The sequence below is a fragment of the Ovis canadensis genome, chromosome 2 (genome assembly GCF_042477335.2).
Source record: "Ovis canadensis isolate MfBH-ARS-UI-01 breed Bighorn chromosome 2, ARS-UI_OviCan_v2, whole genome shotgun sequence".
Classification (NCBI taxonomy): Eukaryota; Metazoa; Chordata; class Mammalia; order Artiodactyla; family Bovidae; genus Ovis; species Ovis canadensis.
Genome location: NC_091246.1, coordinates 96,199,964 through 96,215,096, shown reverse-complemented (window position 1 = coordinate 96,215,096; position 15,133 = coordinate 96,199,964). Strand labels below are relative to the sequence as shown.

At 36.5% G+C, this 15,133-nt stretch overlaps 1 protein-coding gene across 4 annotated transcripts in view; it reads left to right on the top strand.

Moving 5' to 3' along the window:
• PLAA (phospholipase A2 activating protein) overlaps positions 1-13,166 on the top strand; it is a 37,989-nt gene extending 24,823 nt beyond the window's left edge. For 2 of the 4 annotated variants that reach the window (XM_069574148.1, XM_069574150.1), the window contains 6 exons: positions 154-373; positions 2,188-2,259; positions 5,394-5,462; positions 8,241-8,342; positions 10,659-10,823; positions 12,425-13,166. In XM_069574148.1, coding sequence (XP_069430249.1) covers positions 154-373; positions 2,188-2,259; positions 5,394-5,462; positions 8,241-8,342; positions 10,659-10,823; positions 12,425-12,990 — 1,194 coding nt within the window. In that variant the 3' untranslated portion in view covers positions 12,991-13,166. Of the gene's footprint in view, positions 1-153; positions 374-2,187; positions 2,260-5,393; positions 5,463-8,237; positions 8,343-10,658; positions 10,824-12,424 lie in introns of all 4 variants that reach the window. The other 2 variants (XM_069574147.1, XM_069574149.1) reach the window with 1 other exon arrangement.
• The last annotated feature ends 1,967 nt before the right edge of the window (positions 13,167-15,133 follow it).

Below are 15,133 nucleotides of genomic sequence, written 5' to 3'. Positions count from 1 at the left end.
TTGCTATTATCATTATCTGTCCAGTAGAAGCTTTAGCATTGTGCTTTGGAGAAAGTTTAACACTATCATTATTAAAATAACTGTGTTATATATGTCTTTAATATATATGAACAGACAGTAATCATTTATCTCCTTATTATATTCCCGTTTAAGGAATTTGATTATGTTTTCTCAATTGATGTCAATGAAGGTGGACCATCATATAAATTGCCATATAATATCACTGATGATCCCTGGTTAGCTGCATACAACTTCTTACAGAAGAATGATTTGAATCCTATGTTTTTGGATCAGGTGGCTAAGTTTATTATTGATAACACAAAAGGTCAAATGTTGGGACTCGGGAACACCAGTTTTTCAGATCCTTTTACAGGTAAGTTAGGGTTTGTATTAAGTCTTATATATTAATACTCCCAGCAGTGTTGATTATCTTTTGTGTATGTGTGTGTGTATTTAAACACCTATTATGATTAACTATTTAAATAAAAAAATAAAAAATAAGATCTACAGCAGATTTATATTTTTGAGCTTCAAATTATATAGTAATTTTGTATTTATAGAAATAATTATTAATTGTTCTCTTTCAACCATACAGCCACACTGTAAACTAAATAAAATTAAGAAACTAATTGAGCCATTTGAAATGAAAAGAAACTTGTAAGTTCCTTGTTACTGCTTCATGTTATTTTGGTGAAATTTATTGAATAGAAATTCTGTTTTTACATGGGGCTAAACTGGTTAGTTGTGCATCAAGTCTAGAACTGAACTGTGGGTAATTTTAGTTTATGTGTTATTTGTATTTATCATGTTCATTTTAAGTCACTTGTTTATTACATAGTATACAGTGCATTTAAAGGGTTATAAATGGGATTAGGTTTTCACGCCAGGAGTATCATAACTCCAGTAGTATTAGTCTTGAGTCCTCGAGCAGAGTTTAATTCTAGAAGTGTTATCCTGAGTTCTAGGCCCCAGAAACCGAGGCTGTGGTATGGGAGGGAATACAATTCTCCCTCCTGTCTTAAATATAGGGCCAGCCCTAAATAATTTTGAAATTGACGCTTTATTATTAAATGGGTTCCTGTCATTTCTGACCCCATCTTTCATGTGCTGATGCTCTTCCTTTTTGCAAGGGTTGCACGTTCTGTTCTTGTCTCAGATCTTTTTTTTTCCTTCTTCCCTCACAGACGCTTCATGCTCCTAAATCATCTTCTCTCCTTCTAGTTCAAAATTCTATTGTTTATTCACATCATAGAGCTAATCTCAGCTGCATGTTGATTTAAACAGAGGTATCGGACTGAATCACTACAGAACTATAAATAATGGAACCCTCCCAGATGGACTTGACAGAAAAAGGGAAAACAAAGCTTATATCTGTATATTTCTGGTTGGAATATCAGCCTACAGTACAAAAGAGTACTGTATTATATAAGCTGTCTTGTGGGATAGATAGAGGACAGATGTTAAAGCAGCTGTCTATATCTGGAAATCTAACAGTCTCCCCTTTTTTGCTCTTCTGAAACTCTTACCAGCATCTTCAGATATATCTTTGGTAGATGCCTCCAATTATTTCCTTAGAGATACTAACAAAACCTACTCACACACACCACACATTTGTAAAGAAATAAATGGGAAATCTGTTTCCTTTGTAACACTCATCCCCTTTGTAATTTTCTTCTCCAGTAGGTTGTAAGCTTCAGTGGATACAAGCAATCTTGTTCCCTGCTGGATCTCCACACTGAATGTACTATTTGACGCATGAATTAATGAACCTGGAGGGTCTCTAAAAGATTAACATTTGCTGCCTGTGGTTTTGATAGCAACAACAGCAGGAATTCTAGTGAATTTGTATAGGAATAGAAACCGATTGTATGGTATATTATTTAGGTCAGAGACCAACTGCAATTTTTCTTTTTATATTTGAATTCCTAGTCATTTTACTATTTAAGTGCAGAAACTAAGATATAATAAAAATTATTAAAGTTAACAAAAACAAAACTTAGAGAATTGCTGAAATTTCAGTTTTTTACTAACCAATTGTAAGACTTCTGATGATAACTCCTCTTATTCTGTCTTTTGTTGCCTTGCTCTTTTTTCTCCACACTTAGAGTCTTCTGATGTAAGCAGTGTGCTATTTATGAAAGTCAGAATTTTGACATGCTTCAGATTTTCCTTTGTTTACATGCACAGGTGGAGGTCGGTACGTTCCAGGCTCTTCGTCAGGATCTTCTAACACCCTTCCTGCAGCGGATCCTTTTACAGGTGGGAAGCGGTTTTGAGCAATATGTCTTTCTTCCTAAAATGTGTAATATTTTGCATTCTGTAGCTTAACATTTTGAAGATATTATCCAATAACTGGTAATTCCCTTATCGATATTTCCAATTTTTATGAATCTCCTTTTTAACTTCCTTTTTTTCTTTTTCCTTGAGTACTTTTCTAGCTTTCCCTCCTGACTTTTAAAAACATATTATTAAAACTCATCGTTTACTCCAGTGGTCCTTCCTAAAAGGAGAGCAGTGTCATTAAAAGCCTAGATTTTAGAGTCAGACAGACCTTGGTTCAAAATCTGGCTCTACCACTTATGAGAAGTTGGCAAGTTACTTAACCTATCTGAGCCTATTTTTTTTATCTGTGAAATTAGATAATAGGGGAATCCACCACCCAAGACACAGCATGAGTGCTGTCACTGGCGAGATGCTACTGATCATGAGCAGAGAAGGAGCCATGTGAGTCCTGGATGTTGGATGGAGCAGTGCAGTCAAGAAGTTTGGCCAGGCACATTTTGCCTTTAGCATGGAAGGAGACAGTCCACCCTGCTACCCAGGATTAGTCTTCCTAATCTAAGTTATTAATGGCCTTCATGAAGCCCTGGAAGTGTTGGTGTAGCTCTTCAAAGTGACTTTATTTACCAAAGGTATGCATGCCTCAGCATCAACACTACTGGAAAAAAATTGGACTTTAATGCAACTGAAGAAATCTCTGTTTTCAGAATAGCATTTGATGTATTTTATGATGCTATTGTTGGATCTTCAGCCAGAGTTCCTGGACAATGTACCAAATTTGGGAAGAGATTCATAGCATTTATGGTATCTATTGGTCCTGCAGACTTAGTACTGTGAGCTCTAAAAGTGATACAGTATGGTCCTATCTAAACCATAGAAGGGACCAACATGCAACCTTGGGTCATATCCTGAAGCTGTGAACTGCTCTCAGTAGGCTTCCCCTCTCCAGAGAATGCATTGGTGGCCCAGATGCAAATAGCTCTACCCTGTACAGTGTACCAGTGTACTGCAGAAACCAACTATCAAGCTAAATGTTGTGATAGCATGATGGCTATTAAGGAAGTCTTTGGTGACCCTGAAAAGGTAGTAAAGATCTGAAGAGTAGATCAGATGATTACTTTCTCTGTCGGCATACTCGGGCACAGTGATGCCCTGAAACTTAGAACAACAGAGTTCCTGAATCTCATTAGCACCTCTTTTTGGAACAGAAAGAATATTATACCAAGCTTCAAACAGTACCAACAAAGTCAAGAGACCAACTGGGGCCATCGTAACCGGAGCATGTCTCACTGTTGCACAATATCAATAACTCAGAAGATTCACTGATTATGGAGATATGCAAGATAGCATACTAAAAGTCCAGGAAAATTCTGAAGTAATAGGTTAACTGAACCACAGTTATCAAAAGATAGATAACAACATTTCCATATTGAGATGTTATAAAAAATCCTGTAGTTCATACAAAGTGTTTAGCAAAATGCCTGGAATATATTAATATTTAAGCCCTCAATATATGTTAGCTCTTATTATTGTTGATGTTGTCCCTCCAGTTTTACCAATAGCCCTGGGGCCAGGAGATTTCTGCATCTTACTTACAACTTAAGGTCAATCTTAATTCTTTTTTTTTCCCCTTATTTATAGGATGCTTGTTTAAGTTAGTTATTGCAAGGTTCCACCCACAAAAATTCTGATACACTACATGAGTGAGGAGGTTAAAAATACTTACAGTCTGACCCCTTAGCCAGGAATTCTGATTAAGGGGTCTTTTGTTTTCGACTGTGCTGGGTCTTCATTACGGTCCATCAGCTTTTTCTGATGGCAGGGCTCTGGGGGCTCCTCTCCAGCTGCTGTGCGTAGGCCTCTCCTCGCAGTGGCTTCTGTGGCAGATCACGCTGGGCTCTGGGGTGTGCGGCCCAGTGAGTGTGGCACATGGGCTCGTGGTTGCAGCAGCTCCCAGGCTCTCGAAGACAGACCCCATAGTTGTGGCACATGGGCTTAGTTGCTCCAAGGCATCTTCCTGGACCAGGGATCAAATCGATACCCCTCCGTTGCAGGACCACCAGGGAAGACCCTGATTAAGTGGTCTTGGATGTGGTTTGCTCTTTAGGTAGTTTTAAAAGCTCCCTCCCTATTGGTTTCTAAAATGAAGCTAATTTGGAGTCCCGCTAAGCATTTATGGGCAGGCCCTGGGAATCTGCATACTGATCCAGTGACTCTCATTCAAATTGGTCTGAAAACCACATTTGGCACACTGTAGGACTACATTCTGCCTTGTAATGGCTTGGGCAAATTATTCAGCCTTCCTTTTCTAAATTTTTATGAATGACAGTGATACCTAATTAATATTTAAATGAATTCCTGCATATGAGATACTTAGCTTGCTAGCCAGCATATCGTGAAAACTCAGCAAATCCACTTACTCTGTTTCTTCATTATTTTAATGAATCCCATTCACCTTTGTAGTTTTGTTTGCTTTTTCTGTATCTGTTGCACTGGTTATACCAACTCCTGAATGTTAAAATCAGAGGGGCTAGAATAATAAATAGCTCATCTTTCTTCTTCCCACAAAAGCTAATCCAGGACTCTGAACATCTCCAAATTCCGCTGATTCTCTATTCTTGTTTTTCCTGTTTCTTTCCATTGTCAGTAAAAGCAGCTACAAGTATTCTCCTCTGTGAGACTGGGCTGTTATCATAGTATCTCTGACTCTTACCTAGTTTCTTTTCCATTTGTCTTATATGCCAGCTAATCCTGTGTCTGTATTTCAATAGAATAGTGTCCACATTTCATAATGGAAACTTGTCACTTTCTCTCCAGTCTAATAGCCTTTCTAACTCATTAAACTTCTATAATTACAGTACCTAAGGCATGTAATTACTTGAGGACAACTTCCCTGGCTAGTTTTATTGGAATCTAGCTACATGCCTGACACTATTCTAAGCATTTTGCTGTATTAAATTTACTACCCATTTATTAAGCCCGTTTATTAAGATGTCATTCTGAAAGTGTAACTAATAATGAGAATAAGTCATTCTGTGTAAAGAAGGAGCAGTTTGAACTTTAGTGTAATTTGCCATTACCCTGTGCTTACTATGAGTATTATTGCACTTTAGGTGGTGGTCGGTATGTACCAGGCTCTGCAAGTATGGGAACTACCATGGCTGGAGTTGATCCATTTACAGGTACACACTTTTCACTTCCTTTTCTTGTTTTTAGATTTTTAAAATTCATTAGAACTTTTATGTAATAAAAGTTCAAGAAAATTGGCATCTTTTTCTTGCTGGAAAACATTTTATACAGTGAATCAAGACCAAACTTTTGACCTGACTTTTTTAGTGTTCTTAGAATTGTGTCATTACTGCATGCTGGAATCATCTGGGTAGCTTAGAAAAAGTCCTTCAGCCTCATCCTCAGTGATGCTCACTTGATCTAACATTGCCCTGGGTTGAGGTCTTAGCAAGGGTAGTTTTATAATTTTCTCATATGCAACCAGGATGGAAAAGTGCTGTTCTGTGTTAAGGCTAGTTTCCTCACTATCCTTATCAAAGTCTTAGTTTGTTCCCATCTCTTCCCCTTCATTCTTACATAATGTGTTTAGAATGTTATTTACTGTATTACACATTGAGAGGACTCAGAAAAGAATTTGCATTTACCATTTAGGCCTGGAATATTTGGCTTTCCCCGGAGCAATTTTTTTTTTATTCTTAGTATCTAGCATAGACCCCAACACATCTTACTTGTTCATCATTGTTGAATATATGCAGGCATGCTTTTTCCCTCTGTATTGGCTGCCAGTAAAATCCAGAACTGAGTTTGTGGTTCACCTCTTGAAAGTTTGAGAGATCTCTTGGCATATATGTTTCCCTATTTATTATTTTTTAAAATTTATTTTATTGAAGTATAGTTGATATACAGTGTTGTATGACTTCTGCTGTATAGCAAAGTGATCCAGTTATATATCAATTTATGTTCTTTTTCATATTCTTTTCCATTATGGTTTATCACCCTAGTGGAATTATTGAATATAATTCTTTTGTATTGAATATGGTTCCCTGTGCTCTTCATTCAGTAGGACCTTGTTATTTATCCATTCTGTATAATTCTCTACCTGTTTATTATTTTATATGAGAAATATAGAGAATATATGTGATATGTTATTAAGCATAATAAAAAAATTCATAAACCCACCACTCTACTCGAGAACTAAGTTGGAATATGATTTTGTAAGCTGTTTTTTCATTGCAAAAGTAACATTGGCTGGCAGTATTGAAGTTTGACTTAGTGATTAATTAAGATTAAGGACTCTGGAGTAAGAATGCTTTGACTGAAGTCTCAGTTCCACTACTTTTTATGCGTTTTATCTTGAGCACATCATTTTGTTTCTGTGCCTGTCTTTTCTCATTTGTAAAATTATATCTACTTTCTAGACTGAAGAGTTTAAAATTATAAAATATATATATAAATAATTTTCTATGGAATAAATGCTTAGTAATGTTAGTTGTACCTGTTACACTATAAAAGAGTCTTAAAGTTTACAATATTTCCTCCCATTTTTCAGAAAATAAAGTCTTTTAACAGTTTTTATATGCTGAACCTTTATCTAAGCCATTGTCATCTCTTACCTAGACTACTGAAACCCTGGCCTCTGAATTGGTCTCACGGTGGTCCTCTGTTTATGCCCCTCCCATGATTCAAGCGCTGTAGTAGCTCCCCACTGACTGTTTTCTCTTGCCTTGAGTCGTATTCCTTTGCCTCTTTTCTGCCATGCTGACCTGCTTCACTGTCTTGAGCATGGCATGCTGTTTCTACCTCAAGAGTTTGGTACATGTTGTTCTCCTTTGGAATATTTGCACCTTTTGCATTGCTATTTAGACCACTAATTGTTGTTTGGCATTTCCCCTCCTTTTTCTTTTTTATTTAATTTTGCTATATAGTATTTCCTAAATAGTATTTCCTGCATGACCTTAGTGAAACTTCCTGGGCACACATATATGCCTCTTGCTAGATTCTCTGCTCTGTCATAAGTTCTCAATGCATGCTGTACTTTTCCTCCAGAGACTTTTCATTGTACTTAATTGTTTGGATGATATTTGATTTCCAATTTCCTTACCACATCTAGACTCTTAACAATCAGGAGTACAGGCAGTGTCTTTGATCATGTCAGTAAATATTTTATCTTTGGAAGCAATTAGAATTAATTTTGTGCACTTAACTCATTCTTCATTTATCTACCTTCCCCCTTTCTACTTAATTCTAATATACTCAGAAGATCAAAATGTTTTATTCACATTTTTGCACAATACCTTAATTTTACATCAGAACAAAAACATTGTATAAATTATGATTTGAAATGAAAGTAAGACATAAATTAGATTTAAATTGTATTTTAGTTGAATTAGCTTCATTTAACTTTACTTACTGAGTTTTCATCTGATGGCTATGTTTTGTTCATCATCAGTTACAGAGTTAGTGTTACTATAATGGAGATTTAGGAAGTAAATACATATTCCCTTCAGGAACTTACAACTTGGGGGGGATTCATGAAAATGATTAGAGAAAATGACAGTGCCTACTACATCATTTGGAATGAGAAGAGAGAGATCAGTATGCCTAGAGAAGGAGGAACTGGACAGTTTCATAATTATTCTGTATTCTTTGATCTTTAAAAAATTTTTAATTTAGATTGAATCTTAAAAATATGAGAGAAATAGAAAATATGAAATGGAAAGGCTTTGTTTTGCATTTAAGCTCCCTTTCCCAAAACTAAAGTTTATTATATGAACAAATATATGTAATGTATAAAATCTTATAGATTTGTTTTCTTTCTGTTTTTTTTTCCTGAAGTTGTTATTTTATTGCATGCACTAAATAGTTATATATCTCTAATTTTGATGACAAAAGTCAGAAAAATCTTGCTTTTGGCCACTCTGAATGATTTTCACCTTCTATTCTGTAAGCAGGAAACAGTGCCTACCAATCAGCTGCATCTAAGACAGTGAATATTTATTTTCCTAAAAAAGAAGCTGTCACTTTTGACCAAGCAAACCCTACACAAATATTAGGTAAGTTTATTTTTTAAATTTATTTATTTTTTAGGTGGAAGATAACTGCTTTACAATGTTGTGTTGGTTTCTGCCATACATCCACATGAATCAGCCATAGGCATACATATGACCTCTCCCTCTTGAACCTCCTTCCCACCTCCCTCCCCACCTCACCCCTCTAGGTTGTCACAGAGCACCAGGTTTGAGCTCACTGCATCATACAGCAAATTCCCACCAGCCATCTATTTTCCGTATCATAATGCATATGATTCAGTGCTACTCTCTCTGTTCATCCTACCCTCTTCTTCTCCCACTGTGTCTCCATTGCTGCCCCACAAGTAGGTTCATTAGTACCATCTTTTTAGATTCCATATATATGCGTTAATATACCCTGATAGCTCAGTTGGCAAAGAATCTGCCTGCAATGCGGGAAACCCCGGTTCAATTCCTGGGTTGGAAAGATCCTTTGGGGAAGGGATAGGCTACCCACTCCAGTAATCTTGGGCTTCCCTGGTGGTTCAGCTGGTAAAGAATTCTCCCACAATGCGGGAGACCTGGATTCGATCCCTGGGTTGGGAAAATCCCCTGGAGAAGGGAAAGGCTACCCATTCCAGTATTCTGACCTGGAGAATTCCATGGACTGTATAGTTCATGGGGTTGCAAAGAGTCGGACACGACTGAGTGACTTTCACTTTCATACAACATTTAGGAAAGTGTATTTTAATTAAATACTTTTCTCACATATCCACAGATTCTGAGATGCTCTCTCAAGGCTGTTTCTCTCCTAAGTATATGCTGGGAACCAGGTGCTTACATGATAGAGATTTGTATTTTGGTATTATACAACTGAGTCAACTGAAAATATACAACCTGATAATGGACATTAATACTTTATAAGAAACCTTACACAAATCTAAGTAAATACTTTTTGATGACTTTACTGAGAAAAAATATTAAAGGGGAAAAATATCAGTCCTATCCCCTAAATTCTGTTTTCAGAAAAAAAATAATGAAAATGAATCAGCAAAGCATTTAAAAAGCAAAGATCTTGTCTATAAATCTGAAACTGCTCAGTTGGCTTTGATTAGTTTTTCTGTTAATTTATTTTCCTCCAAACAAAATTACTAGGTTTTTCTTTTTCTTTGCTTTTGACTAAGAGTATCACTAACTCTGTTTGCCGCAAAGATTATGGTGAACGTCTGTTGAGATAACATACATATCTGAATATATGACAGTGGTGTTACTGTTTGGGGGGGGGGGTGTTTGTTTTGCTTTGTTTTATTTTTTGTCATTATTTTTCATAACATCTTTATAAAAATCATAGGTCTTAATTGCTTTCTTTTTAACAATAAGGAAGTATATACACACTTTTAGGCAACTTGTCATTTTTAAACTCTTGCAGAGATCTAAAAGATCTCTTACTTTTTGCATTCCCTAAATAAGATTTGTTTTAATACTCTGTTAAACAGCTTTTAATGCCAAAGAATAATGAAACAGATCCAAGTTTCCAGTTACAAATGGTAAAAATTTTGAAATTTTAACTTCTTTATTCTTCGAGATAAAGATTTTTGACGAAATAATGTTACATGACTCAAAGTAACATTAATGATGACAAGGATGCTGATATTGAAGTTGCATGTGAAGAGTTTGAAAGAGATTGTTTCATGAAATGTGAATATGGTGGGAAAGGCAATATTTCCATTAAACATGCTTAAATAATTTGATGTCAAATGTACAGATGGAACTAAGTCAGTGACTTAAATATAAATACACATTTAGCTTTTTGACAGGGCTTCCCAGGTGGTGCCAGTGGTAAAGAACTCGCCTGCCAATGCAGGAGATGCAGGAGACACAGGTTCAGTTCCTGGGTTGGGAACATCTCCTGGAGGAGGGCATGGCAACCCACTCCAGTATTCTTGCCTGGAGAATCCCATGGACAGAGGAGTCTAGCAGGCTACTATCTATAGTGTCGCAAAGAGTCAGACACAACTGAAGCGACTGACATGCATGCACGCAGCTTTTTGACTATATCATTGGCAGTCATAGAAGTTGATGTGAGTTGGCTTAAAGTTATAAATTTTCTCAGTGAGAAAGTAGGGGATTGACTTATATGTGCTATCTAATACTGCTTTGAAAAGCATTTAAAATTATAGTATAATTAAAATACAGTATACTTAAAAACTTACTCAAAACAAAAAGCTTAGATAATTGCTGTGAAAAATCTTATCTCCTCATGGTGTGTAGTAGCATATTCTTATTGAAAACGTTGGCATTTATGTATTATGTGTGGCTAATTACAGTTAGAGAATACTGATGGTTTGGATTTGGTTCTAGGTAAACTAAAGGAACTTAATGGAACTGCATCTGAAGAGAAGAAGTTAACTGAGGATGACTTGGTACTTCTTGAAAAGATACTGTCTCTAATATGTAATAATTCTTCAGAAAAACCCACAGCCCAGCAACTTCAGATTTTATGGAAAGCTGTTAACTGGCCTGAAGGTACAGAAATTACTTTTAAAAATGTAACCAGGAAGCAGAGAATGTATCTTTTTATTCCTATCCATACTACTGGTGTTTTTAGATTAAATAAAAGTTAAGGTGGTAGTTGAAATTTGCATTGAGAAACACTTCACAGGATTCACTGTACCACTCTAGTCCATAATCTTCTCTGGTCATATACCATATGAGAATCTGAAGGTAGTGTGATGATCCCCATACATGGACCATTTTGTACACTCTTCCAGAGCATTTGTGAATCCCCTGCAGGTCATCCATGAAACTCTTTGTGACCTATTTAACCATAGGCTAGAAACATTTGCTACAAGTATGTTTTCTCTTATTTGATTTCTTAATTCTTTTTTATTCCAAAAGCACCCTCTTTCCTGTTGTTTTTTCATATGATTGATTTATTGGAGGAAGAAAGTCATTTTTCTTGCAGAATGGCCCATGTTTTGAATTGGACTGATCACTAGTGTGTCCGTCTGCCTCTTGTTTTTCATGTTAGACACAGTTAGATTCTGGTTCAGTAGTTTTTTTCAGGTGAATGTCCTTTATAAATGACGTTGCATACTACCTTTATATCACAGGGCCCATAATTTCTGCTGTCCTCACTTTCAGTGATAGTAAGATTATTTGGAGCATCGGTTGCTCAGTTGTGTCTGATTCTGCAACCCCATCGACTGCAGCATGCTAGGTTTCCCTCTCCTTCACCATCTCCCAGAGTTCACTCAAACTCATGTCCTTTGAGTCAGTGGTGCCGTTCGGCCATCTCATCCTCTGTCGTCCCTTTCTCCTCCTGCCTTCAATATTTCCCAGCATCAGGGTCTTCTCCAATGAGTCAGCTCTTCACATCAGGTGGCCAAAGTTTTGGAGCTTCAACTTCAGCATCAACACCTTCCAATGGTGGCTCAGCTGTTAAAAGAATCTGCCTGCAATGTGGGAGACCTGGGTTCGATCCATGAGTTGGGAAGATCCCCTGGAGAAGGGAATGAAGAGAATACTCCAGTATTCTGGCCTGGAGAATTCCATGGACTGTATAGTCCATGAGGTCGCAAAGAGTCAGACACAACTGAGTGACTTTCACTTTCCTTTAGAATTGACTGATTTGATCTCCTTACGGTCCAAAGGACTCTCAAAAATCTTCTCCAACACCATAGTTTTAAAGCATCAATTCTTCAACGCTCAGTATGCTCTCAACAGTATGAAAAGAGCATTCATTCACTTGGTGTCTATCCAGTTCCGTAACTGTATCTCTTCACCAACATATATAAGCATCCTATTAGCATTTGTCAACTAGAATTCTTTTATAAAGAACTTTACCTCCTCAACTCTTTGGTCTTGTTTTAGGATTTTTTTTTAAAGTGAGTTCCCAATCCTATTTTTTTCCACAAGGATTTATTGAATAGTCACTGTATGCCAAGCTATCTTAATAATCCAGGAGAGTTACCAGATTTTAAAACACATGTGATCTTACAGCTGTAATTACATCCTCTTATAAAAAATCAGTTAACACAAAATTTAGAAATATATGCAATTTGTAAAGCAGGCATATGATTTTTAACATGTTTAATTTTTTAACAATAAGTTTTTCTTTTTCACAGATATTGTTTTTCCTGCCCTTGACATTCTTCGGTTGTCAATTAAACATCCCAGTGTGAATGAGAACTTCTGCAATGAAAAAGAAGGGGCTCGATTCAGCAGCCATCTCGTCAGTCTTCTGAACCCCAGAGGAAAGCCAGCAAACCAGCTGCTTGCTCTGAGGACTTTTTGCAATTGTTTTGTTGGCCAGGCAGGACAAAAGCTCATGATGTCCCAGAGGGAATCACTATTGTCCCATGCAATAGAACTGAAATCAGGGAGCAATAAGAACATTCACATTGCTCTGGCTACATTGACCCTGAACTATTCTGTGTGTTTTCATAAAGACCATAACATTGAAGGGAAAGCTCAGTGCTTGTCAGTAATTAGCACAGTCTTAGAAGTTGTACAAGACCTTGAAGCCACTTTTAGACTTCTTGTGGCTCTTGGGACACTTATCAGTGATGATTCCAACGCTGTACAATTAGCCAAGTCTTTAGGTGTTGATTCTCAAATAAAAAAGTATGCCTCAGTATCAGAGCCAGCTAAAGTAAGTGAATGCTGTAGACTTATCCTAAATTTACTGTAACAATGGGTTAGGGGACTGAGATTTTAAATTGACGACTGTTTTTTCTTTCACATTTCACATGGCTGATTACAGATGATGAAAGAAATGCTGTGGATTAAGTAAAATTTCAGATCCTGTAAAGTGGGTTAGTGGGGAGAGGGGAAACAAAGGAGAAATAAAATTTTTGCACTGATGAACTGTGAAATTTTCCTGTGTAATGTGGGCAGGTTTTTAAGAGCTTTAGAGATAAATTAAGAATGGGCTGTGACCACCACCAATACAACTACAGTGGCAGAATTCCCTTACATTAGCCACCTAGAAGAAAAGGGCTTTTATTTATGTAATCTGCTTTTGCTGATACACTTGTATACCCCAGATTGTTATTTGTTGGTGGTTGTCTTTTATTTAATTTCCACTCTACTCATTTTCATGGCTTGATTCAACAGCACTGAATGATTTCAAAGTCTTGTTTTAGAACAAATGCTTTAGAATTAAAATTAAATTTGTTACAAATTATTCCATATATTGAGAAGATGTAAAATAATTTCTTCATTTAAGTCCTTTGTAAATAGAAAGTTTGTTTAATGGCTTATTTTTAGATGAAGTGAGAGCAAGTTACTAATTTGTTAGGTATTTGAAAGCAAATTTGTTAGGTATCAGTTCAGTCAGATGAAGCCCCAAATTGACTACAAGTTCATGATCCAGTTTCTTTTCCCCTTCACTATTTGGGATAACTTCAGTATTCCAGTTTCAAAAGTAATCTGATTGTTTATTTTTGGTTATTTCTATATGTCAGAGGGAGTTTGGAATGTGTTAAATATCATCAGGCAGTTGTGCAAGCAAGAGTACATCAAACTGTTATTTGCAAGTCCAGAGACTGTCATGGGAAATTAGTATTTTTGAGCCTTTAAACATGGTCCCAGTACTGTGTTGAACACTTCGATATTTAATCCCCAAATCTCCTTAAGTGTAGGATGATGTTACCTTTGTTTTCAGAAGTAAAGATGGTGGGATGAATCATAATGGAAAAAAGGAAAAGTACATACCATTCTATACTTCCTAGAGAATGAGTAGGGGAGGGGAGCATATCACAAGTTTGTCTATGAACATCCTTGCAACTAACACCAAGGAGGAACCAATCCATTAATTACTAATTTATTGTTTAAGAGGACCTCAATTTCTTGAGACAAGTTTGACTATTCCTAATCTAAAATAATGAGCATTATTGTCAACATTTATGGTAAATAGAACCATGAATTTCCTGGCTTAATGCCAAATTATAGTCTAAAGAAAACAATTTTTCCTCAAGGAAGGAAACCATTTTGATTATCTAGATTAATTCAAGGAAAAACTTCTGGAATATCAAAGCAGAATGGGTAAAATGTAAATTGAGGGGCATATATTTTGCTAAGTATTAAATTGCCATTTTCTGGTGTGTACCCAGAGTTTAAATATTGTTTGCTGGTTCCGTTAGTAACCCATGCTTTGCTTTTTGCTTAATTGTGATTTAAGGGGTTAAGTCCAGGTTAAATGACTACATTAAGAGTATAACCTGGGTCAGCCTGGTTCATTTACAATACAGTGCTTTAACATACCTTGTTTAGCATGCAGTTTTAAGTACTGCTGCTGCTGCTGCTAAGTTGTGTCCGACTGTGCGACCCCATAGACAGCAGCCCACCAGGCTCCCCCGTCCCTGGGATTCTCCAGGCAAGAACACTGGAGTGGGTTGCCATTTCCTTCTCCAATGCATGAAAGTGAAAAGTGAAAGTGAAGTCGCTCAGTCGTGTCTGACTCTAGCGACCCCATGGACTGCAGCCCACCAGGCTCCTCCGTCCATGGGATTTTCCAGGCAAAAGTACTGGAGTGAGGTGCCATTGCCAGTTTATCTGCAATATTTTGAAATACTAGGCACCTTTGTATAATTGTAGGATGTAGAGTCTTGGTTAAGAATAGATTACTAAATTACTTTTTCCCATGATTCCCTTATTTTTTTCTAAACAGAAAAATCCAGATTCATTGAATAAGACCAACACACATTAAATAAAAATTGCCTATAATTCCACTACCCAGAGAAAACCATTCTTACTTAACATCTTGTGCCATATCAGTTGGTATGTAAATGTTTTATTTTTTTAGAAAGGATTGTATGATACACATTGTTCAA